At 41.6% G+C, this 25,227-nt stretch overlaps 1 protein-coding gene across 3 annotated transcripts in view; it reads right to left on the bottom strand.

The window, feature by feature from the left end:
- The window catches only part of PIGN (phosphatidylinositol glycan anchor biosynthesis class N), a 155,840-nt gene that overhangs the window by 37,787 nt on the left and 92,826 nt on the right, over positions 1-25,227 (bottom strand). For all 3 annotated transcript variants that reach the window (XR_002102371.1, XM_019542154.1, XM_019542163.1), the window contains exons 13-19: positions 22,876-22,954; positions 19,687-19,866; positions 11,204-11,340; positions 10,103-10,202; positions 9,904-9,996; positions 7,907-7,998; positions 4,554-4,665 (exon numbers count right to left, since the gene is read on the bottom strand). Coding sequence is in view for 2 of the 3 variants with exons in the window: in XM_019542154.1 (XP_019397699.1) it covers positions 4,554-4,665; positions 7,907-7,998; positions 9,904-9,996; positions 10,103-10,202; positions 11,204-11,340; positions 19,687-19,866; positions 22,876-22,954 (793 nt within the window). In the remaining variant the exon portion in view is untranslated. The remainder of the gene's footprint in view (positions 1-4,553; positions 4,666-7,906; positions 7,999-9,903; positions 9,997-10,102; positions 10,203-11,203; positions 11,341-19,686; positions 19,867-22,875; positions 22,955-25,227) is intronic.

The raw sequence follows: 25,227 nt of genomic DNA on the forward strand, positions 1-25,227 counted from the left end.
AAATCCCCCCACTAAGCAACCAATGTGATTTAGGGCCAGAAGGAAGGGAACAACGCAAAAAATGGTGTGGTGCAGTAGCTACACACAGGACTTGTGACAAGACTGTTTGGCTCTATCCCCAGCTTCAAAATTGGCATCTACTGTGCTCTTAAGACATTAGCTTAGGTTCTCCATCTGTAAAATGATTGCCATCACTTTGCTTCCACTCAGGGCTCTCAGAGAGCTAACTAAGTGCAGCATTAACACACTAGACAAGGCAAGTCTTTCTGTACTCCAACAAAATTGGCTGCCATACACAGAACTGTTGCAGCGGTGATAAACTAATCTTCATTCATTAAAACAGTGGTTTTCAACCTTTTTTCATTTGTGGACCCCTTTGAAAATTTTGAATAGAGGTGCAGACCCCTGAATTGTAAGTGTGCATATTCACATACTTTTGATAGATTATAGTCATCTTTCACAGATCCCTTAAACAGTCTTCTGGCCCCTAGAAGTCCATGGACCACAGGTTGAAAACCACCGCGTTCAGAAATATAGTGAACACTGCAGCTGCCTGGTTGATAAACTATAAATAACTCTCTCCATCGCTGAAGTCTTATATTTACTGACTTTTCAAATGCAAAAATCTTAACAGCAAAAAGACAAAGCCCAGCTCTCAGCAGGGAACAAAGTGCAACTACAATTGACATTTCTGGTTTAATATGATCTAAAGTGACCTGAGATTTTGTTGGCAATTTTTATCTTTACAGTCTATGGAGAGAGTAATTAACACCTTCTAGCTTAACAGTGTCAAACAGAAGTAGCTCTAAAAACATAACTGATGTTTCTGTAGAAAAGAAAAATCAGTGTCAAGTGGTTTTGTCACACAGAAGTTTATTTCTTTGCCTCTCTATGAACAGCACAACATTTTTTACAACAAAGACATATTCATTTTAGTCCTGTAGTCAGTGCTCCAATTTGTAGGTACAGAAACCTAAATCCAAACTATGTTCTATAAAGAACATTAACATATTTTCAAAACACAGAATTCACATTTATTCCCCACAATCTGAGCCCAAGTTTCTGTCTCTGGAAACCAAGGTGTGAACCAGGCTCAGGAGGGGATCACAAGATTTGTCTTCAGGAGTTATTCTGTTGTGGGGGGCGGGGGTGGAATGCAGTGACAGTAGGGATACTTCTAGAAATGGAATGCATGCTATAACGATTGACACCTACAGGCAATAGTCTTGCTGCCCAACAGTGGGAAAGCTGTCAGAACCTCCTCCCATTAAACCTATGATCACAGATGCTGGCAAGTATCCAGAAGTATCTTTCCAATAGAGCAGAGAAGCAAACCCCCAGAACCCATGCACTGCAAACATTCCCTCACTGATAAAGAGGTAAAGCAGATTTCCAGTGGACTCTTCACCTTAAAAGCCTATGCTGCTGAACAGCTCAGAGGACCACGAATACCAGGGCTTAAAGGGCCCCCAGCAATTTAACTGGTAAGGGAGGAAATTTCTTTGGGCCAAGAGGCAAGGCTAGATTGCAGGATTCTCTATTAAAGTCCCAACCTAAGCAGCAAAGGAAAAAGTGGTCACATTGGCAGCTTATACAAGAATTAAAAGACATACTAAAATGGAAAACACAGCTATCTGCAAGAAAATTATTTGAATCTCCTGTCTCTCAAAGAGGGATAACCCACTAAGATTTTTTCAGTTTGATGACTGTGTCCAAAAATTGCCAAAGGGGCCAAGCAACAGAAAGTCAAGCAAGTGTGCAACCACCACTAAGTTGCAAAACCCAGTTGCTGAGTTTGGGGGTTTTCTTCTGAAAAAGGAGGAGAAATTAACCTTGTCCCCTGCCAAGCAGTATCTTTCAGCTACTGTGCAAGTTTCATTTAGACAAGGCCTGGCTCAGTTGAGCAAGATGGCTTTTGAAGCTCTTAGCTCCTGTCTGAGTTCCTGGAGGATGATCAGAAGGGCATTCAACATTCTCTAACTTTCACCTTGGGTACATATGAATTGTACTGGATTAATATGAAAGTCTAAGGGACTGAAAGATTTGGGACTGTTCAGCCTGGAGAAGAGATGACTCAGAGGGGACTTGATGGCAGCCTATAAATATATCAGGGGCGTACATCAGGGCTTAGAGGAGCATCTATTCACCAAGGCTCCCCAGAAGAGGACAAGAAATAACTGGCACAAACTGACTGAAGATCCCTTCGGGCTAGATGTACGGAGAAACTTCTTTACAAGTCAAGTGCCGAGGGTTTGGAACAGGCTCCCCACAGAGGTGGTACAGTCATCCACCATGGCAATCTTCAAAAAAACATCTTGATGCCCATCTTGCTGGGGTCATCTGATCCCAGCAGTCTTTCCTGCCCAAGTGCAGGGGGGCTGGACCTGATGATCTGTAAGGTCCCTTCCAGCCTCTGACAACTATGACATTAAGTGGAGTGTGATTATTCTTCCTCTCATTTGGGGGTTAGGGCATAAGGAGGACAGGAAAATGCCTTGATTCAGAGGAAATTTCAGTACACTGATGGGAAATACTGTACAAAGAACAGCCTTGCCCTTATGAGGAGTTAATGGGTTCCTGGCATGAAAGAGCAGATCTCACAAAAAAGACAGAAATATCAGTAATTGCCAGGAAAAGCTCGAGATCGGATGAATCAGTAGACTCACAAAGGGGTTCACAGAGTCTCTGCCAAGAGAGTTGGGCAAAAGTGTAAGTGACTGTTCTCAGGCTGGGCCCTACCATGGATGAGGACAGAGGTCTTCCTTAAACATTCTCAAATGAATCACTAATATGTTTGAACAGGTAAGAGTCCTGATACGGAGGAACCACTATTCTCAGTGAACAACAGATGCCTTCTCCATTGCTAATCCAGTCAGCTCCGAATGACTGAAGATGTTAGCAGAGGAGCTAAGAATCTTGACTCACACCATGGAGGCTGTTTATGAGGAAGGGGCTTTTGTTTTGGCTAAAGCAAGTACCTCAATGAACTAGTAATGGCCAATAAAACAGTAAGAGGAAAACCAGATAAATAGAACAAATACCTGGGATGTGGGAGGCCCATATTCAAAAAACTGTTCCAACTTGGAGCAGGGAATGGCTTCAAGGTGAATGCCTTCACTCTGTGAGCTATTGCCTATCCCAGGACAAACCTCATTCTCACCAGAAAGCCCAACCTGGAAATGAAAAGCTTTCCCCACAACTTGTGTCAAAATTGCTACATTCCCAGGGAGGGAGAAAAAGAGTTAGTCTCAATAAATCAGCATTTTCCAATAAAAGGTTTCCACTGAAAAACTAACCCCAAATCTAGCTCAAACAGGCAAGTGCTTCTTATCTTCTAGGAACAGCAGCAACTTTTTACAATCTTTTCCTTTTGAGCCTCTAGCACTTAATAGCAAGAAATGCATCCTTCCCCAAACAGCCAGACAGAACGTGCTGATGCAATCAAGCATCTTGAGAGCAAACAGAATTTCCTGAATCCCTTGACTGACTTAAGAATAGCCTGGCATCTCCTTTACCTTCAGACTCAAGGTCTGTCTCCATGGGAAAATGTAAAAGCACCAAAGAGCTACCTCATTAGGCTGTGGTCCCAGAGCTAAGGATCATGTAACATTTATTTTAAAGATACTCCCATAAAAGCTCTGCTAGCTGCTAGATGACAGAAATACTAACTTTTTAAAAAGCACTGAACTGTGGAACTAGAAAGGCTTTTCTTTCTACAGCACTGAGCCACAAGTAAAAACCATTATTTGTACACAGGCAGATATTTTACACAGGCTTTTAGGCACTTGTTTTCTACAGTATGGGGCCTTTTTTTTTTTGTATTGTTCAGCCCCTCCAAACTGATGCACTGAACACATCCTTTGGGTAAGCAGGAAACTGTGACATTACTGATAGGTTTTACAAAGGGACTGCTTTTGAAATTTTAGCCTGGCGGGGATGCTTTGTTTAACATGTGTCAAGTTAAAGAGATGTGCATGTGCAAATGATTACTGAAAGTGTAACAACATACCTATAATTGGTTAATTAACATGCAATTTTGGAAGTGATGGTCACACAGTTCAGGAAAATATAAGGAAAGTCTCAATTTTGTTATAAGACAAGAACAGGATTTAGAATCTTCAGATAAAAAGTCAATTACAGATGCATGCTGGTCTTCAACTTCAAGCCAGAAATGGAAAAGATAAACTCTCTGGATGATAGTGTGCCCCTGATATTGGACAGTTATACCTGTGGACTGCGAGAAAGCCATTACCCTTGAAGAACAACACATCAAAACATGCATGGGTAGCAAATACATATACATCAAGAAATGTGTCCACAATGAGAAGGAGTATTTGGTGCTGCAAACATTACCATATTAAGAACCGTTTATTACCATGAGCACAGTTTCACTGAAAAAGGAAGTCAGTGAGACAATTCTCATTTTTTATCACTTTTCTGTTCTTAATTTTTGTTTTTTTGGTAGGGCCTACACTTTTGGGTCCTTATATAACACAAAACAATTTACATATAAGAAAGCAAACATTCAGATGTATTGAAAATTAGTAACTGACCTGAAAAAGAAGTATTGCCAGATCTTTGCGATGCACATTTTTATTTTTGCTTTTCCAAAGAGATGGAAGAGAGGAGATAGATATAAGGAGAATCAACAAACCCGCTGCTGTTCTGTTAAATAAAATAAAATAAAATAAAATATCAACAAAAATCTCCTTTAGAAAACCTACAGGAATAACCTCATTAAAAGGAAAGCCAGTCTTGTTGTTTTTTGAAGCCGTGTCATATCCAAAGAGTCACTGTAATCTTTTCTTTCCTCCACTCTAATTACTCAGTTTTTGTTTTGTGTGTGTGTCTTGTTTTTCATATTGAGACAAGCACCCATCATTTTCAGTTTTTTCTGAATTGGTTTTTTGGCAAGGGCTTGAATTGAACAGAAACAAATATCTGTGGTTTAAAAGTAATTTGTTTCAAGTTTTGCCATAATATTAAAACCCAGTGGTATCCCACAGGGCTCGGTCCTCGGGCCCGCACTGTTCAACATCTTCATCAGCGATTTGGACGGGGGTGTAGAGAGCACCCTGTCCAACTTCGCAGATGATACCAAGTTATGGGGCAAAGTTAACACACCAGAGGGCAGGGAGCAGAAACAGTCCAATATGGGCAGGTTGGATCAATGGGCAGTATGAAACAGGATGCAATTCCACAAAGACAAATGCAAGGTACTCCACCTACGGAGGAGGAATCCCCTGCACACCTACAGATTGGGGGATAACCTCCTCAGCAGCTCAGTGGCTGAGAGGGATCTTGGAGTCATAGCCGACTCCAAGACAAACATGAGCTGGCAGTGTAACAAAGCCATTAATAAAGCCAATTGCATCTTATCGTGCATTAGCAGATGCATGTCCAACAGATGGAAGGAGGTGATGCTCCCCCTCTATGTGGCATTGGTCAGGACGCAGCTGGAGTACTGCGTACAGTTTTGGGCGCTGCACTTCAATAGGGATGTGGAGAATCTGGAGAGTGTGCAAAGGAGGGCCACTCGTATGATTACTGGCCTCCGTGCAAGACCCTACAAGGGGAGGTTGAGAGATCTGGAGCTCTTCAGCCTTCACAAGAGATGTCTGAGGGGAGACCTTGTAGCAGCCTATAAGTTTATCACGAGAAGACGACAGAGAATTGGAGATGAGCTATTTACTAGGGCACCCCAGGAGTAACTGGGAATAATGTGTACAAACTAGTGGAGAGTAGATTCAGGTTAGACATTAGGAAGACATTTTTCACAGTAATGGCGGCCAGAATCTGGAACGGGCTGCCAAGAGAGGTGGTACTATCACCCAACTTGGAGGTCTTCAAGAGGAGGCTAGATAGGCACCTGGCTGGGGTCATCTGACCTCAGTCCTCTTTCCTGCCTGGGGCAGGGGGTCAGACACGATGATCCTTTGTGGTCCCTTCTAACTCTACAATCTATGAATAAAACACTGCCTTTAAATAACCACAAACATTTTGAAATAGCAGTAGTCTAACAGTATATTTCTAATAGGAGGAATGCTACTACTCATGATCATTTCTTTTTAAGTAGTGATACTCTTCACACTTTATTTACCATTGTAAAACTGAATGCAGTGTTCATTAAAAGATCCAGACTGACAAGCACAGAATGTGTAGGTATGGGGGGCAGGGAGAGAGAACAGATGCACTGCATGCTTCTGCTTCAACCTAGATGTAGAAAGAACCACAGGTAGCATTAAAATGGTATAATTACCATGTCCATTAATTCTTTGGCCTCTCAGCAGGGATTGTCAAAGGTATCTGTATGGTTCCTGTGATATGCACTCATGAAAAACAAGAACTGAATAAATACATCCTCTATAAAAAGTCTGCTGAATGTGATTTGAACTTGGTAGTGACTTTCATGTACTAATATATAGCCAACATGAGAATTACACTGAGGGCTACTCGGTATAAGTTACTGAAGGAGGCCTGACCTGGGATTTAGTGTTGCTGGAGATATAAAAATGTTTAATAAATGTACCTGGTTCGCACAGACACTCTAGTTTACCTACTACTATTTTATTTTATTTTCCACCCCTACTCCATCAAGTGCCGCAAAGTGCCACCTCCGTGCTAAATTACTGTTTCAAGCCTTTCCAAAGACTCCATGAAAAAGACATCCACAAAACATTCCGGATCAGCTAAAATATGTTTATGGGAAAATCCAAGATATGCAATCACTGCTCGTGTACTGTAATTCAACAAATTAGGCTTGGACTGTATATGCAGCCAAAACAATAGCCATACGACAAAAAGATCTCATTTGGGTATTTCTAAGATGCTCACCACATTAAAACCTGAGCAGGTGGGCAGTGGTTGGGGCCAGTCTGTATAAAAATTGCTAGGATTGATTAAAATAGAAAGGTCAATGTTGGAATTATAACAGGGCACCAATAGTTCTGAAAAGCCTTAGATTATAGATTTTCGTTCTCCTCCCAACCCACACATCATGTATCATTGATCTAAAGCTGTATCTTACTGATGCACTGTCACACATACTTAAATGGCTCCATCAGGTACAATACCTCCTGTAAGGCTGTGAAAGGCAGTGTCAAGTTCAAATCAAGCTTCTTATTTCTCTGCATTAAGCATCATGTGCTATCTAACTGAACTGAAGCTGGACAAATTAGTGGGACCGAAAACTAGACAGGTGAAAAAGATAAATCCTGAAAGATGACCAGGAAGAGTGCAAAAGAAATGGAGCAGATCATGGAGAAAAGATGTACCAGAAGGAATATGGGGGAAACTGAAGGGGTGGATGGAAGTGACAAAGGAAAGAAAAGCACAACCTGTACTTGGACAGAGAACCGAAAGAAGAAATGGATTAGGAAATGTGAAACAGAAAGATATGAAACAGGAGACATGAAGAAACAGGGGAAAAGTTCATTTAGTTACTATAAGAAATTCATTAACTATACACTATTATTCAAATGACTTAAAATTAGGTATCAGAATTCAGAAAGACACTGTCTAAGTAAATGGGTTTTAGAGAAATGCGCTCTCTCATGTTTGTCAATGCTATTTACCATGTCTGTACCCAAATGAAAAAGTTTCCTTTAATTAAGATCTTTATTTTCATGTACAATTTGCAATTTGTCTATAGTGAAAAATGCTTTTCTCCACATGAAATTATAGAACACTGTGCCTTTTGTTACAGTATTGTAGGAAAATTAAAAGTCCATTTTCATCCATACTAGTGAATAACTGTCGTTTCTATAATCACCTCATTTAAATTCTGAATCTCAATACCTGTTTCAACCAGTTTTCAATAACAGAATTCCTCACATATATCAAAACTCAGCCTACATCTGTGAATTGAGAAATAAAAAGTTGCAAAGAAAAAAAATGTTACCCTTACACAAGAGAAATATTTGGTTCTCTTCCGACAACAGGCATCAAGGGAAACATTGCCAGAAGCCAACATAAGAGAGTCCAGCTTACTGCTGTTATCTAAAACAAAGGAACAGAACAGCAGCATATTTGGAGGTCATTTTGAACAGAGAATTGACTGAATGGAGAAAACATTTCAATATATACTATACTGAGCTTGCAGCATAACAGCTATTGGCAGCCCCCCAGGGGTGAAAAAAAGTGATTGCATATATCTGAGATAACATAAGCAGAAAAAAATTGATGGAGTCACTTATATTAGAGCACTTTGGCTTCATTTAGAAAGGTACTCCAATTCAAGAAGGCATTTAGACAACTGCTAAAGTCATACTGAAGCCAATGAGAGTTAACAAGTTATGCATATGTTAAGTAGTGTCCTAAGCCTGGTAAATAATCTTATGGCAGCAAGGAGTGATTATGCAAATATGAGACCTGTACACAAGTGTAATGTTAAAGGAATTATCCTACAATTAATAAATCATCCCTATTTTACCAGGCAGTAATATTTTCTAGTTAATAAATTAAAGCCACATGTTTGACTCGTCATTTTCTAAGCAATCTCTAACTTAGCCATAGTAGGAAACCATCAAAAACTGAGAAAATTGAACATTTTGGTTTGAAAAAACTTTGTCATGCTTCACTTGGTACTAGGCTGCAGGCACATAAAAGTATTCTATAGCAGTAGCATAAGAAGGGGCAGGCAACCAGGGAACATGAACCAGACATTGCCTTAATTCTGGTGCCCCCCAATTTCTGGCTCTAGCAGAGGCATAGAAGGGCAGCTCCATGTATGGGGCAGCTTTGACGCATAAGGAAACACCAGGCTGCTACAGTGCCAATCACGGTGGCACAGTCAGCCACTGCTGCAGTGGTGGCTAGTTTTGTGTTCTTTTCAAAGGGCAGCACTTGGGGCTGCTGCCCTGGTTGCTCCTCCCACCATTTATACTAGTGGGCTCCAAAGATCAGCAGCAGTGCAGCAGCAGCGTACATCAGAGGGGCACCCTGGGAATTTTAGTTCTCTAGAGTGACAGTGGATTTTGCTACTCCTGGGGGCAGATTTCACCCCTGCACCCCATGGCACCTGTTCTCCTCCTGATGCCTGTCTCCGCAGCCTCTGACCACCCCCAGATACCCCTCCATTGCCTCTGCCTATTCCCTGCCTCCTCTTCCCACCTCCCCACAGCCCTAGAAGGACTCCAGCCCAGCTGCAACCTGAGGCACAAAGCACATTGTTATTCCAGCCACCACCACTGTAGTGCTGCTGCCAGAGCTGCTGCCACTGCATTGTGGAGGGAGAGGTGGGGGCAGAGGCAGTTGCGGGATGAGGCAGCGGCATCTGCAGCTCTGGTCCTGACCCTACCTTGGACTCAAGTCAAAGATTAAAGGTTTTGCCTCCATATTACCGGGGGCGGGGGGCGGGGCAAGACCTTGTCTTGGATTAGAGTAAATACTTTAACTAAATTATCTACTGTACTCTGATCAATCATGCATACCCCCTTTGAGGTCCTTAATGTTTACAAAACAGCTACGTTGTATTGACACTTCTGCATGAGTATTTATATTGATTTCAATGCAAGGACTTAATAAAACACTGCATCACAAAACACTAAACTGACAACTGCAGCTATCCTGAAGGTAGGATGAAAGCATGACATGGAGACTATGATGGGGGGGGGGACTCCAGGAGAAATCTTGTGTTCTCAAGAAACCTGTCTGGCAAGGACAGTGACTACCAAATGCAACACAGACATCCCACAACCAATATCAGCTGTCAGTTTAATGTCACAGCAACTCAGCTTGTTCAGCAGCCTTACTGCTTTGGCTTAGCGATAGATTAAAAAAAATGCTGTATCCCTTTGCCTTTCTAAATATTACTCCTCATCTCAATGCTTTCTTTAGAGAAAGAATAATCATGAAGTCCAATCCTGATAACCAATGACAGAATTATTTTGGCCAAATCCATACCTTTGCTTGAGCCCATAGCTGCGTGATCACCGGCCAGCCAGCAAAAATGATGAGACCAACAGTAAGTGTAGAACGGTAGAAGAAGCTGAAAACCTAACAGAAATTCTAACATGAGATCGAAAAAAAATAGGCAAGTGACATTTTCTCAGGCAGACAAGTTAGCTGAGTCCTTTATTAATAATACTAATCAAGTACTTACTAATATTTCAATTCCCAGAGCACAAATGAATAGGAATCCAATAGACTGATGCAGAGGAAATGTCAAGAGTAGTTTTATAAGATCCTGAATCACTGGGAATCTGTTCAAAATGATTGAGAAGAATAATGAATGTATATTTAGTTAAAACAAAGAGAGAGGGTCTCCACCCTAACTGCAGATGGTTCAGAGCATAAGCATTCACAAGAAGCCATTTTTTCTACTTTGACCCGTATTTTTGCAAGTATCAGACTAACCTCTTTAAATTGGTTGCTGACAAGCATTGACAAGCATTTTACACTATGGTCAGTATCCACCAAAACTAATGCAAAGTTGAAAAGCTTTTAGAAAAATATGCTCAGTTAGGTTTATTGGCATCTTACTATAAAGTCCATTAATACATGCCAATCACAATAGTTTCCCTGAAAATAAATATGTTATTAATATTAACATAACAACATTATATTAGGCAAAGAACTGCAACCTCAAGTTTACATGTATTTCCATAATCTAGAAGTTTTCCCCTGTCTTTACTCTCCTAAGGGAATACAAAACCAAGAATACGTCTTGCAAAATGAGGATGTGATCCTGGATGGTACCACCTAGCAACCTCATTTCCAACAGGAACTTGCCAGTTCTATCTGGAGGATCAAAAAGTTAATTGGGCTGGAGAGAAAAGTTGCCCAAATTATAGAATAGGGTACTGTAATTCAACATTTTAACCACTTCAAAAATCATTCCTGAACTAAAAAAAGCTCCATCAGGCAAGGATATTTTGTTTTTTTGAAAGATAAAAGTTATTTTTACTATTCAAGAAGGCAGGGCAGGGAGGATATCAGAGACCAACTCATTCAGAGAGGTGTTTGCTTTCACAAGCTGCACTTTACTCGGTCAGATGTTAACCATTTACTATTCAAGGTTTCCTAATACAAGAGACATTATGGATATTACTCTATCCACTAGGGGGAAGATAAGAATGAATCAGAAAACAAAATTTCATTAAATCAAATGAAAAAAAATATTTGTCAATACCTTTTGGATAATCTAATCGTCACAGAGGAAAGAGACATGGCTTTGTCTCACACAACTTTATGCTTTACTTACTCTCTCACAACAGCATACCAGACTGGTACCGGTAACAGACAATATATGTAATAGGTCCAAGGACATGCTTGAATCAGCAGGAAAAAAGCTATAAATATTCCAACAGCTGAAAAGCCATATGCAAAAACAGAAGATGCCTGAAAAACACAAAATGATTCATATAAATATTCCAGATGAACTTAAACATGGGAGCTTTATATCTGAATGAAGCAACTGAAACCTGTGCAACTGTTATGCCTGCCAACACCCTGTATATGGATTTTTCAGCATGTAATTTTTTTAGTGCAATTTTTAGAACACCTATTTCTACTGTATTAGGAATTAGCATGATAGGAAGTTCAATAATTAACTTGAAATACAGACCATTACATTTCTACAGGAAAATCTACATTTCTTCTCAGGACCTACAGATAGATGTCACAACTTGCCTTATGTAAGTAAAGCTTTCCTATACAAGGATGGGCACCAGAAGAGCATTGTAGTTTGCATTTGTTTCCTGAAAACCATCCATTTGTTATGTATAAATCTTCTTTAAAAATATGTTTGATGAGTTTTATTGTTCATGCAAGAAAGTAAAAAGCAACAGGTATTGTAAGGATCTCTTCCTTATTAAGGTAGTATAAGAGTAATGTTTTAGCTGTGATGGTCCACAAGAGACCTGACAAAGGATGTCTTGCATTCAAAAGCTTGTCTAAGTTTATCCCAATTACACAGTTGGTCCAATAAAAGCTATCATTCTAAGAAATCCTTGCCTCTTTCATTATTAAGAGTAGGATCAATGCAAAACATATGCCAATCCCATTGTGCTAACCACTCTAAGGACCCAAGACAGACCTTGTCCTGAACAGCTTACATCGAAATCCCAAGATTGCAGATAACAACTGACAAGAGGTAGCTATTGAAAAGAGGGGTAAGTCAGGACTGTCCATGTTCTGAGTGCCCGGAGGCTGCATGCCCGCAGGCTGCACACAAAAGAGTCAATGGCTAGGAACAAACGTTAAACATAAACTGGTTTAAGTTATCAGAAACTGGTTTAAACCTGTAACAACAGACGTTCAGTGCATTTAAAACACTTACAAAATGGCCAAAGCAGGCCTTAGGTAAACCTGGTTGGATGTAGTATCAGACTTAACCGATATAGGTGAAAACAGTTTACAGAACTTCTGTTCCAGACCCCTTTCCAGTTCAAGTTAATTCACAGTCCCCCAACATCCCAGGATGCTTTGCAGCCGAAACTGCAAAGCCTGGGCTATGTTGTCTCTTCCAGAGAGCAGGGTTGGTCCCGCCCCTCTGCTCCCCACCTGAAGCATTGACAGTGGCTGGCTGGCTAAGAAGAGGGGTGAAATCCTGCTCCATGAAGCAGCTCCTTCCAAGCTTTTCCCCACACTCACCACTGCAGCAGAGGAAGGAGGGTAGCCAGACCCTGGGGCCAGGCAGGTGGAATGAGACAGAGGGCAAGAGGGGGCTTTAAGCCCCCTCCCTCCACCTGGGACTCTAGCCCGGGCTGGTCTGGCAAAGCCTCAGCAGCCCCTGCCAGGCTTTTCCCTGATCCCGGTTCAAGTGAAAAGGTGGGGTGTGTGGCTACATGCCAGCCAGGCTGGCAAGCTGAGGCAGGGAGGAAGAAGGCTTAAACCCCCCGCTTCCTTACTGGAAGGGACCCCAGCTGGGCACTGTACCTAGCTTTCCCTCTGCTCCCTGGCCTTGACATGGCCCACTGCCCCTCCACGCAAGCAGGGAGCACAGGGGAAAAGCCAGACAGGGGCTGCTCCACCCCTGCCATGTAGTCACTGGCTGGGGTCCCTTGCAGTAGGGCTATGCGAAATGGCTGTGTTTCATTTCTGTTTCAGATTCAGCCGTTTCGGAGGAACAGTGATTTCTTTTGGTGTTTCAGGCTGCTTTTCTGTTTCAGTCGAATCTGTTTCGGAGTTTTGACACTGTTTTGGTGCTAATTTGGAGACTTGGATTGGCCAGGGAGAGCCACAGGAGAAGCCCCCATGGTTGCCCTGCCCAGCCTAGGCTTCCCAACACTTTAAAAAAAAGAAAAGAAAAGAAAAAGCCCTGCATTTCACCAGCTGTAGCAGCAGTGATCACAGCCTCTGAGGGCTCATGGCAGAGCTCCCCTTTCCCCCCACAGCACAGGGCAGTGGGGGGGGGGGCAGCAGGAATCACTCCCCCCCCCGCCTGGCACTCATGGGGCAGCTGCACCGTGGCACAGATGCAGCGCAGCTCAGCAGGGTGCTGCATACTGTCTGGGAGCTGAGGCCACTGGGGCTGAGTGGTGCTGGGCTCCGGCTGACAGCTGGAGTTGCCCCAGCTCCCAGACAGCACGCAGCACCCTGCTGAGCCACGCTGCACCCACACTATGCAACAGCTGCTGCATGGGTGACAAGCAGGGGGAGGGTGATCCCCACTGCCCCCCCCACTACCCCACGCTGCACGGGGGGCTCTGCCACATGCCCCCAGAGGCCCTGATTGCCACCGCTACAGCTGGTGAGTGCGGGGCTATTTTTTTTTTTTTTTTTTAAAGTGCTGGGAGACTGGGACCGGTAAGGGAACGATGGGAGCTTCTCCCACAGCTTCCCCCACTGTGTTCCCAGCTGGGGTTTCCTTGTGGGGGGGTGGGGGGTGGCAGCCCCTGCCGGGCTTCTGCATCCCCCTGCTCCTCCACTCCCTGCTCAGGTGGGGGAGACAGCAGCCCTTGCCGGGGTGTTGTCCCTCACTTGAATGGGGGATGTGGGGGGCATGGCCATGCCCCAGCCTGGGGTTGGCATGCTGAGGCAGGCGGTTTAAACCCTCCTCCCTCCCCACTTGAGCATGCCAGCCCTGGGCCGGGATGTGGCCATGCTCCTCTAGCAGAGCAGGGCTGGGGTCTCATGTGCGGGGTTTAAAGGGCTGGAGTCAGGGAAGGAGGTTTAAAGCTTCCGTTCCCATGGCCTCAGCATACATTAACTACCACTGCTCTCCCCTGCTCCCAAATTTCCTGACCCATTTTCTGGTCCCAAATTGCAGATGGGAACAGGCTTACAATTTCTATGACCTCCAGAGATCATCTAGTCCAACCCCCTGCCAGATCATGCCTATCCAAACCATCCCATGCCAATTCTTGGTTACCTTATTACAAAAACTGCACTATCAACCCTGTCACACAACCTAACCTGTCCTAGGTAAAGCAGAGGAACGACAGTGGTGACACTTTAAGGTTACAGTTACAATCCATTAGATAGAGATTCTACCTAACAAATGGATAAGTCCTCCAGTCCATTACAGATTAATCACAAAACAAATTCCTTCGTGCCATTTCAATACTCCCTACACATCACATAGTTTTAACATGGATATACGAAATCTTACCACCAGTTCCAAGTAGCATAGGAAGTAAACCAACAGAAACCAATAGTAATACGGGTGAGTCAGTGAGGCAACAGAAAGGATTCTATTGAAAAAAGCCAGTTACAGCAAATTAACGAAAGCCTCCAGACCAAGGACATAGAGACTCATTTCTTTTAAGAGAATCACTTGACTTGATTCAGCTGACCTCATTTTAAAAAAAATCTGGCTTTTATGAGCACACTTCCAAGTTTTGCATAGCATAGCTAATGCTCTGAATACTCTTAGTGTGTTCACTGGCTCTATTAATAACAAAAGTCATTAAGTTCTGGGTTATTCCTTCTTAAAAAAGAAAGAAAACATCAGTTATGCATTATGATTTTTCTGAACATTATTCAATTTTAAAATTCTTTATTAAAAGGGCAGAAACAATCTTATTTCAGCCCAGACACTGCAGGAATCACTACAGGAATATCCTCAAAATAATTTACTGAATACATGAAGATGTTAACTAAGCATTCACTATCATATACATCAACAAATGTAATTTATTCTGAAAATATCTAAACGATTTTTTTGAGAGTCTTTAATCTCCTTATACAACGTGATGGGGGACCCCCAGTGATCCAGTGCCTTCCAGGCTCAGGAGGCACCAGTTGCCCACATCTCTTAAAATGAAAAATCCATGTTTTTCCTGGGTAAAAGGGAAAATCCACGGTTTTTTCTGTTTTTCCGTGGGAAATGGAAAACCTGGATCCCTGGTGATATGTGCAGTGACCCAAACACATTACACACTGTGTTAGCAGAGACAGCAGCCAAAATGTTTTCTTAGCCTACCAATTTTCACAAGGTAGATACTGCAGAGCTATTGCAAAGCAACTGAGCTTGATCTAAACCCAACTATTTTCAGTCTAAATCAATGTGACATAAATTGATAGCAAGATGCCTCCTGTTTTCCCCTCCTCAATCAGCTTTTGTAACATGAGCCTTTTATTTTGGGGGCATGTCAACTGGCATAAAGCAAATACAGATGACACTGAAAATAGATTAAGAAAAAAAATATATGCTGCCTGATCAAGTGATGGCAGGGAAAGGAGGGGAAGAGAAGATTTTGAGGTGGAATCGGTAGAAGGCTTTGTAGAGGGGTAGTAACAGGAGTATGTAGTAGAAGAAATATCTGAACAGGTTTATTCATCTTCTGTATCCATTTTATATGAAGAAAACTTTTATAAAATACTCCTGATCCAACACATTTTCTAATGGTGATGCCTCATATTAGAGAATGTGTGGAGAAAGAAACCCCTTTTCCTAAGTGTGGTGCTTGTTCCCAGAGATCCATATATACTGAAGGAAAACAACCAGAATAATAACTATCACGGTGGGTGGTAATATCCCTTTGGATCCACAAGTTTGCCCACTGAATGCCCCAGTAAAAGAAGTTTGCTTTGTGCAGAATGAAGACCTGATATCCTTGTGGGTTTGGCTGTCAGATTATGTACTGTTTAAATGTAGAAGAAGTAATCATACCCCTATCTGCTCTCAACTACAGATTGAAATACCATAGTAAAATAAATCTGTTACAGCCTGGTGATGTAGAAACTATCCCATCAGATTAGATGATTAGAACAGTGACAAAAGAGGGAGATATTTAAAAAATGGATTCCATTCCTGACGTTTGCAGAAGACAAATTTCAGCAGTGATAATGTATAAGAACTGTTGTATACAATTTCCTTTGTAAAGAAATAAAACTTCAACCTCATGGATTTCCTGCATATCTGTCCCTGTGGAGAAACTAGTTCACAGTTTCTTAGAAATGCACATACACAAAAGTGGATGGCCTCGGTACAGGCTAAAAACTTTAAATCCATACCAAGGCCATCCACTTGCACATATTTGCAGCGTGCTTCTAAGAAACTGTGAACCAATTTTTCCACATCCAGACTTGGCCATTATGAGCAGGAGAAGCACAAAATAGGGTGTGAAGGGACTGGAATACAAGAACAGAAATCATGGGATTGCTGCTGGCAGGGCCTCATGCTCAAAGCCTGCTTCACAAAACATTTTTTTATGGAAAAGGTAGATAAGGAAGCAAGACTGACTTACCCAAAAACTCAGCAGAGCTTTCAGGGTTGGGCTTGGCTGCCCACAGGGGTTGACCATATCCATGCAGACATACCCTAAAATCTGTATGCCTAACTGCTCTGACATTAGTTGAGTTTGTGGGGTTGCATGATAGGGTTAGTGACCCACATTTAAAAAAATTTGAACCAATGTTTCCCAAAATACAGGCTCCTTGACTGCCCACCTCTCCCCCTTTACAAAATGCAGCATTCTTTATGGTTCACAAATGTACCAATAGTGCTGATGGTGGGATCACTTAACATTTACCTGATTTGGCATCCACCAAATGTTTTGGGGAGAATACTGAATCTGGTATTCAACAAACACATAGGCATTATTCTGATGCTCCAGATCTGACAAGATGCCCCTTCTGAATATATCTGAATCCCTCTGCCTGCTTCTCCATGAGAGCCAGGATCTCTGTGGTGTACTTGCCCCTTTCCTTGCCTCCTGTGAATCTGGGGGCCCTTACTCTCTATGATATGGTCTCAGACCTTCCCCTAAAGCTCCCACATAAGGATCTGGTGGAGAAGGAGCGGGGAGACAAAGGGAGAGGAACAAAAATAGGCTGAAGGTGCTCCCTAACTGGTTTCTAGAAAAATATACTATTAAAAAAAGTGCAAGCCATGCCTGCTTATGGTATAGGAACTGGATGCAGGTAGGGTTGACTAGACAAGCCAAAGGCATATCTGAAAAATCTAACAAAAAAATCAGGAGCTCACGTAAGGGACTGACTTTGTGGGGAGTCAGGGCCTGGTCTGGTGTATAGCACTTCCTTGGTTACGTAGCTTGGATATGGCCATGTAATAAGCTGCTGCTGCCTGTAATTTATGTAAGCAGCAACAGCAGGAAGTGCCAAACTGTAAAGAGCACCAGGTGCTAAGGTTTTGTGAAAAGCTAGTAGCTTAATGGGATGAAAAGGGAAGTTTCCTTGGAAATTGTGATGGGGAAGGATGCTGGGGAAGGAGAGGGGGAAGGAGGTGCTCCAGTTCTCTCATGTTTTGGATTGTAACCAACACATAAAACTGCTAAAGACTTTGGGACACAGACCACATCTGTGATTTCTTACCAGCTTTGTCAACAGTAGCATGACCATAATTGCTGCTGCACTATGAACAGGATATCCAAGAGTGGGAAGGAAGATCTGGAATCCTATAGCAACATTTAACTAACCAACACCGCCTGAACTGCAAAGTGTTAATTGAAAAGGTCTAACAATTGCAGATGAGCTAACTCCTGCCTCCTTTGATGCCCCTGCCACACAAATGTAATCTGCTTTTGAACTGTACTCCACAGAAACGACTTACTCCTGGCCTTTACTCCAGAGCTTATCTTACTATACAGAAAAAAACAGCATTACTGCTAAATTTTATAACCCATTCATCCTGATAAGCACTGCTATTACTATACTTTTAATAACCCACAAACCATGCTCATATCTGGTAATTGCTAACACTCCCCATGGAAAGAAAATCCCACTTGGGCCTCACTGCTGGCAACCTACATAGTGCAGGACTTAAATGAGACTTATGGAGACCACGGATAGGGACTACATTTGTAGGGCTAAATATGACCTTTGTAGTGCTACAAAAAGCAAGCAAAGAGCCATTCAAACTGCATGAAGTGCTACAAAAAAGTACTACACAATGTTGCTTCTTTCAAAGTTGTAGCTCTGTTGGCAGATGTTTAGCACAGCTGGGCAGCTGGGGCTTTGCTAGTTGATCACTGACTGCCCGCAGTCCTTGGCAGGGGAGAGAGCAGCAGCAACTGGGCTCTGTTGGGGGCAGCAGAAACCAAGGAGCAATACCCTAATGGCCCCTAGCTGGACAGCTTACCTTTGTCCAGCAAGAGGGAATGGAACACTTTCACACCCATATAGCACTACATTTTTGTAGTGCTATGAAGTGCTGACATACTTTGCAGCACAACAAATGAACACATTATTCATGCCCTGAATTGTTCAAGAGTGCACATGCAGTATTTCCTTTTGCTTACGTACACACTGGGATCAAGCAAAGGGGCTCATCTGTAGTTCAAAGTCCATCATAAACACAGCTTTGGCAAGTAGCTCCAACATTCCCATCCACCATTCAATGCAGTTACACCAAGTACAGTGTCTGCAGCAGAAATATTTGTATACAATTCTTTAACTAAAGTAGCATGGGCACGCACCTTTGCCCTTTATTTCTTGGTTTTCAGATATTCCAGTTTTAAAGAAAATTACATTTTAAAACAGCATAAGACAACAAGAGGTAATCTTAACTCTGTATTTGGGGTGGGGAGGCAGGGAGGTCACTGAATTCTGGCTAAATGGCTCATATTTATTTATGGAGTTAGGTTCTCCTGATGTTAGAGAGATAGCTTTTTAATCTCTTCCCTAGTTGTACATCATTGTCAGTATCTAATTAGGTCACAAGCAAAATGACTGCCATAGACAGTAACTTTAAAATGCCAGTATTATGGAGATTTTTCTGAGGCACCTATTAAAGCTTCCATTTTTTTTAATACAGTGCCCAAATGATACCATACATAGAGTGTCAGAACACTAGAGAAAGATATAGTTTCTGTATACTACTAGACTATGATTCCAATGTAGTCATAAACAAAAATGCACAAATACTGAAAATGCAATCAAAGAAACTATGATTGAAATTCATACAGATAAAGAAACATTGTAAAGAAAAACAATTATGAGTCTCCATTAAGTTAAAACTGAACTAGTTAAATGCAGATATCTTTTTGGTGTTTTTAGTTTAGTTCAGAGATCCAGTGAACTACAAACCTCATCGCGAAGTGGGATTAATCTGAATGCTCCTTCCCATACATTATCTAGCAACCCTTGGTGGGGGGGAATGTTCCAAACCACACCTGAAAGTTGGTGAGGGAGATTTCCACCAAAAAACAAGGATTACGAGCCAGAAAGCCTCTTTTTAAACTCATGGAGACATCAGCCAGACCACTGTTTTTAAAGAAATTAATACTACATGTGTGCATATTACTGATAACTGGGCAGTCACTATATCTTTTAACCTACCTTATTATTCTGGACAGTCCTCATCAGATTGGTATGCGTCTTAATAATCAGCAAAATCACATAGGATGTCCAGCCCACAAAACCCATTGCAATACTTATGCCCAGGAACAATCTGTCGTAAGTATGATAATATGACAGTCCTTCCAAAGCAAGGATAATTAAGGTTTTGCAAAGAGATATCTAGAGAGAACAGAGCATATGCAACAGTTTAGTGTGTGAGACAAGATTATCAAAAAATAAATCTGCCTAAAAATAGAAAGCGAAGGACAGTTAACTCAAAGTTAATGTATATTCACATATCCCACACCCTCAAGAGCACAGCTTTTTGGCCTGCGGTTGTCTATACAGGCCACATACGTGCCCTGGATGCTCAGGTGTGACTTAGTTCCTTCACCAGTTTAGAATCCAAATGCTGCATCACTCTGACAGGATGGGAAGGAAGATATAGTTTTTGGAATATATATAAGGACAACTCGTCTTGAAGAACTCCAAGTATTTCCTTCTTCTTCAAGGGTTGCTCCACATATAGTCTGCCTTGAGTGACTTCTAAGATACACGTGTAAAGCTGAAAGACTGCAACACAACTCTACCAAAAGCAGCAATCTGCTTCTATTAGGGAACACTGTTTATTCAAAACATAGATAGGACTCCAAAAAAGGTGCCCTGCAGGTATCTGAAACAGAAGTGTTTTTCAAGGAACCGGCAGAAGCTGCCTGAGCCCTAGTAGAGTGAATCCTAATTACAGCGTAGAGATTTAAATTAGCTAGCTCATAACAGATCTTAATACATTCTGAAACCTACTAGGATTGTCCCGCCAGGCTGTCACTGCTTGACCTTTCATTCCATCAGCAGATGAACAGCTTTGGGGAAACTGAAAGATTTGGCCCTTTGTAAGAAAATGATAGGATTCTGAAAATCTGGTGTGTAGCCTCTACCTTCTTAATTAGAACATAGTTTAAGGAAAAATACTTGAAAAGGATCATTTTTTTCAAATGTAAATCCATTACTTCATTGGGCATCTATGGAATTGTAAAGAAAAGCCAGGAATTCTAATAGTGCTGTGCTAGAACATTATATGGAAAAATGGCCCAAGGGCCAGAAAGAATAATATCAGGATACATGCTTATTCTTACTTGTCTATACAATCAGGCATGTAAAAAAGTCTTCATCTCTCTTTCAGACCTCTATGCTCAAAAAAAAAGACTTCTGAGAATATGCAGCATATGTACTGAATCCTTGCTCACTGCATTGGGCAACTGAAGAGAAAAAAGAACAACCTAGTTTTAAGGCTGCTGAAACCAAATACTTAGTTTAATTGCTGGTCAAACTGTAATAAGGCATGCATCTGCTACTACTGAGGCAGAGGTCATCAGTTCCCTGGTGGTAATATTTAAGCCTGTGGAGAGTAGTGGAGATAACCTTTGGTACTACATACTACCTCAGTGCCAAGATAGATACAGCTATTAAACATTGGTTTGTTAATTAAAAGCAGCAAACACACTGCCAATACACTGTGCCAAAGCAAGCAATATTAGAGGGGTTAGATGCTAAGGCTGACATCTGCCTCTGCTCTTCCCAGAGAAGTGGTATGGCCCTTTCTGAAGTTTTGACTTCAGCTATATTGGGGTGTGAACCAGGGACAGCCTGTGATGATGGATCTCTGGAACTAATGAAACTGGAAGTTGCAGTTGTGCTTCTGGACTGATGTGGAGCTTAAGTCAAATCTGCCCTGGCCACATGATGACAGGTCCTTGAATAAAAATATGAAAAGGTGGCCTCTTTCACCCATGTAAAAGTGGACATATAGTGATCATCTGTCAGGGATATGAGCTCTTCCAAAAACAAACAGTGTACCAGTTGCTGAATTGCACTGGCAATATGTTAAGCCAGAACAGTTAAAATGATACATCCTTAAGAATCAGTCCTGGGGAAAATTAAGGGAGGTAAAGAACCAACACAGGCAAAAACTTGCCAAACTACTTCTAACTGCTCTATTTACAATGAAAAGAACTGTGTACAGATAGAGATATTGAGAAGTATCATAAGGCTTGTCAGGGGTAGTCAAAAAGTTGCTGAACAGTTGGTGGAACACAACCCTTTAACGGTCAGTACAGGAGAGTGACAATGCCCCAACCCAACTGGCACTGCTGGCCAAGAGACTGATCTTGACCCTAACACCAACTTGGATGTGTGCGTATGTACCTGCACATTTTGGGGGGAGGAAAGGGGTGACAGATAAATATAATTTCTAACAAATTAATGCACCAAGTATAGAACTCTTAAAGACCTGAAAAAGACAAATTTTAATCTCATGCAGGAATGCGTCCATTAACTTCAAAATCAGCAACTTCTGATTGCCAAGAAGTTTAAATTGAAATGTAAGTACTCTGTATATAAAACTTTTATTAACCTTGCGGAAAGCATATTAGAAAAAAGGGCAAATGGAAAGAACTAAATTAAATTATATTTCTACATGTTTTTCTAGATTAAATTTAATCTTGTATACTTGACATTTTCATATGCTTCTTGAACAAAATTTGTATGCAGTGCAAGCCTGTTAAAATTTGGATCTACTGTATATAAATCCAATCTACAGAGACTCGCTGCAAAATTAATATACAGTTGGCTCAGATGAGGGATAAAAAACCCCATGACTTATGGCTAGATCAAGGCAGAGGCTCTTTTGCTAGTTAGGTTTCTGGTTCAGTGTGTGACCATAGGCAAACTCTTCAACATCAAGTTAACGCAGCTGTAAAATGGCAGTGACACATATCTACTGTATGAAGACTTCTGTGAGACACGGTCACAAAGCTAAAATCTTTCAGCAAAAGGTGCTATGTGTCTTTTTTTCACATCAGAGCATAATAAATATTACCAGAGAACACTGAGCCCAATTTGTCAGTAGCCAGCTTCCTGAAAGTTACACAAAAAATTCAGCTTGGTTCATTTTGTCAGAATCAGCAACCGCTATCATTTGAAAATATAACAGTGTCATTTAAAAACAATCAATAACTGAGCAGCTGGAAATACGAAGTTTTGCAGATTTTACAAAAGAATTAATTTTACATTAACAAAACACATCTGTAAAGGAAAAAGTCAGACAACTTAACGGAAAAGAAAAATAATGCAAGTTGCAGATTTTGCCCAAGATTTCTAAGACATGTCGCCGTACAGTAAGAAATTACTTACCGCATCATTATATTTTCCCTGTTGTATATAAGATCTTGCTTTTCTTAAAACATCAGTCTGTTCAGAATCTGAAAGTAATCTACAAAAAAATTAAAATATATAATTTAAAAAACATACTTATGATGAGGTAGAATTTTTGAGCCTAGGACTAAATTTCAAGGGACCTGTTATTTGGCGTATTACATATGCCAAAGACCCCTAGGCAATTTCAAAGTATTGGGTGTCTTGATCCATTCTGCTCTCTCCATTTTCACTCACATTGTTTTTGAAACAGGATCTCAAATTCTTTTCCTTCACTGAAGGCAGCCACACAACTTTGTAGGCAGATATATATATCCTGCACCACTTGTAACCTATGTTATCATACTAACCATGGATTCATGGCTGGGAGCAGCAAAAAACATATACATCAGCAATACTTCAATTGTCCTATGAACGTACTACAGACATCTTTAGATTACAAACCCTTCAAGGGATTAAAAAAAATGTAGTATTTGCATAATGTCCATCATAATGAGGCTTCAATCTCAACTGCAGCCTTTTGGCTCTATACAAATAAAAAGCCAGGTTGAGCAACCTTTTCTTTAGGGAATTTGCATTTATCTAGTCCACTCAGTAACTGGAATCCTGTAATTGTGCCCAAAATAAGTGCAAAGTCCTGGGTCCCATGAAGCAAACTCCAAAAATCCCAGTGACTTGAACAGGAGGCAAATCAAACTAAGCCTTTCCAGAATTCCTCTCACAAGTGAAAACACACACACAGAACAAAAGCAAAAATAAAGGATGTGGGAAGAAGCAGGTCTTGTGCCCACATGGGGAAGATAAGCATTAACAGATCAAAGAGCTTTTGTGCCCAGCCATGGAACCAACCTCTCTGGTTCAACCACTCAGTCCTCTGGTGTGTTGTGCCACTGCCTCTTCCCCGCCTTTTTTTTTTTTTTTTTTTTTTTTTAAGTGCAGTCTAACCATATCGGGAAAACTGGCTGGGTGGGAGGTAGAGGAAAATACAGGGAATTGGTACAATAAAGAAAGAGCAGAAGAAAAGTGGTGGAGGAAAAGGGAATCACCACTTTCCATAAAATGTTTCTCTGAAAGAACATTATATAAATGTAATGATAATTTACAGTACAAAAACATGTAGCCTACTGTGTGCCCCAAGTTGGGTGCTCACAGGACTAAAATCAGCATTTAACTGTGATCCAGCTACAGTGGAAAGACACATACTTTCTGAAAAGAAACCATGGGACAGGAGTAGTGTGCACTTGTTGATTGTGGCCACCAAAGAGAAGCTCGAGTATGTCACTCCTGTTTCCTGGTAGGGACTAGGAATTGTGTTTAAAAACATGTCTAAAACTCTTCTATATGTTTTGTCTTTTTTAAAATGCCTGTTTTATGTCTATTTTAAAGTTAATGTCTCAATGTCTGCTTTAACCTCGTTTTTCAATGCCAAAATTTATATAAGCTAAAGAAAGCATTTTTATCTTTCACCATATATCATCTCATACAGTCATTTGGCTATAAAGCCTCTAATCAGTCTTTTAGTCTTGGTGAAACACTTTACTTTTAATGAAACTACAACAGTCTTGGCCATCTCCTTGCTTCTCAAAGGACAGTTTCAGGTATAAGAAAATAAATGGCATCTTCAAGCAGTAAAGTTTCGTCACATCAATGCATGAGGCAATTATTACACAGAACTGGCAGATATTTAGATAATGCATTCATTTCTTATGGGCTAAGGATAACAATATGATAATAATTCTATTCCGTGTCTATACAACTGCTTTTATAAGAGGCACCAGGCTTGGGAAGGCCAGGGGGCATTGTCTATGTACAGCTTATAATGCTGTTACAACTCAAGGACTCAATATATACCTGTATCAGACAGTGTCAGTGTGAGGGAGAGAAAGAGCCAGCAGGCTCCTTGGCTCCCAGCCTGAGTGGAGGGCCCGTGGCCCCAGGCCCACAACCCCAGGGAGACAGGCAGAAATTCCCCTTACCCAGGTGTGGGGGAAAGGGAGGGGCCAGTACTTCCGTCGCCGGTATAAAAGAGAGGACGGGGCAGACAAGCGAAAGCAAAGCGGAACTGGAAGGAGGACGCGGAACTGGAAGGAGGACATGGAGCCAGCGGACATTACAGAGGATGCGAGCAGCGCTGAGTGCCAGTAGGAACCTCTGGAAAAGGGCTAAGCCCCAGCAGGGTTTGTGAGCCTAGTCTGCAGGCCCTTGTGGGGCATAGGACTGTTTTGTTTACTGGCCGGGAGTGGGTGAAACCCGGCAGAAGCAGGTACCGTAAAGACCCTGATAGAAGGGCACTAATTGACTGTGGATACCGTAGCTCCTGTGATGGGGGCG

This window comes from Crocodylus porosus, unplaced genomic scaffold (assembly GCF_001723895.1).
Source record: "Crocodylus porosus isolate Cpor-Errol unplaced genomic scaffold, CroPor_comp1, whole genome shotgun sequence".
Classification (NCBI taxonomy): domain Eukaryota; kingdom Metazoa; phylum Chordata; order Crocodylia; family Crocodylidae; genus Crocodylus; species Crocodylus porosus.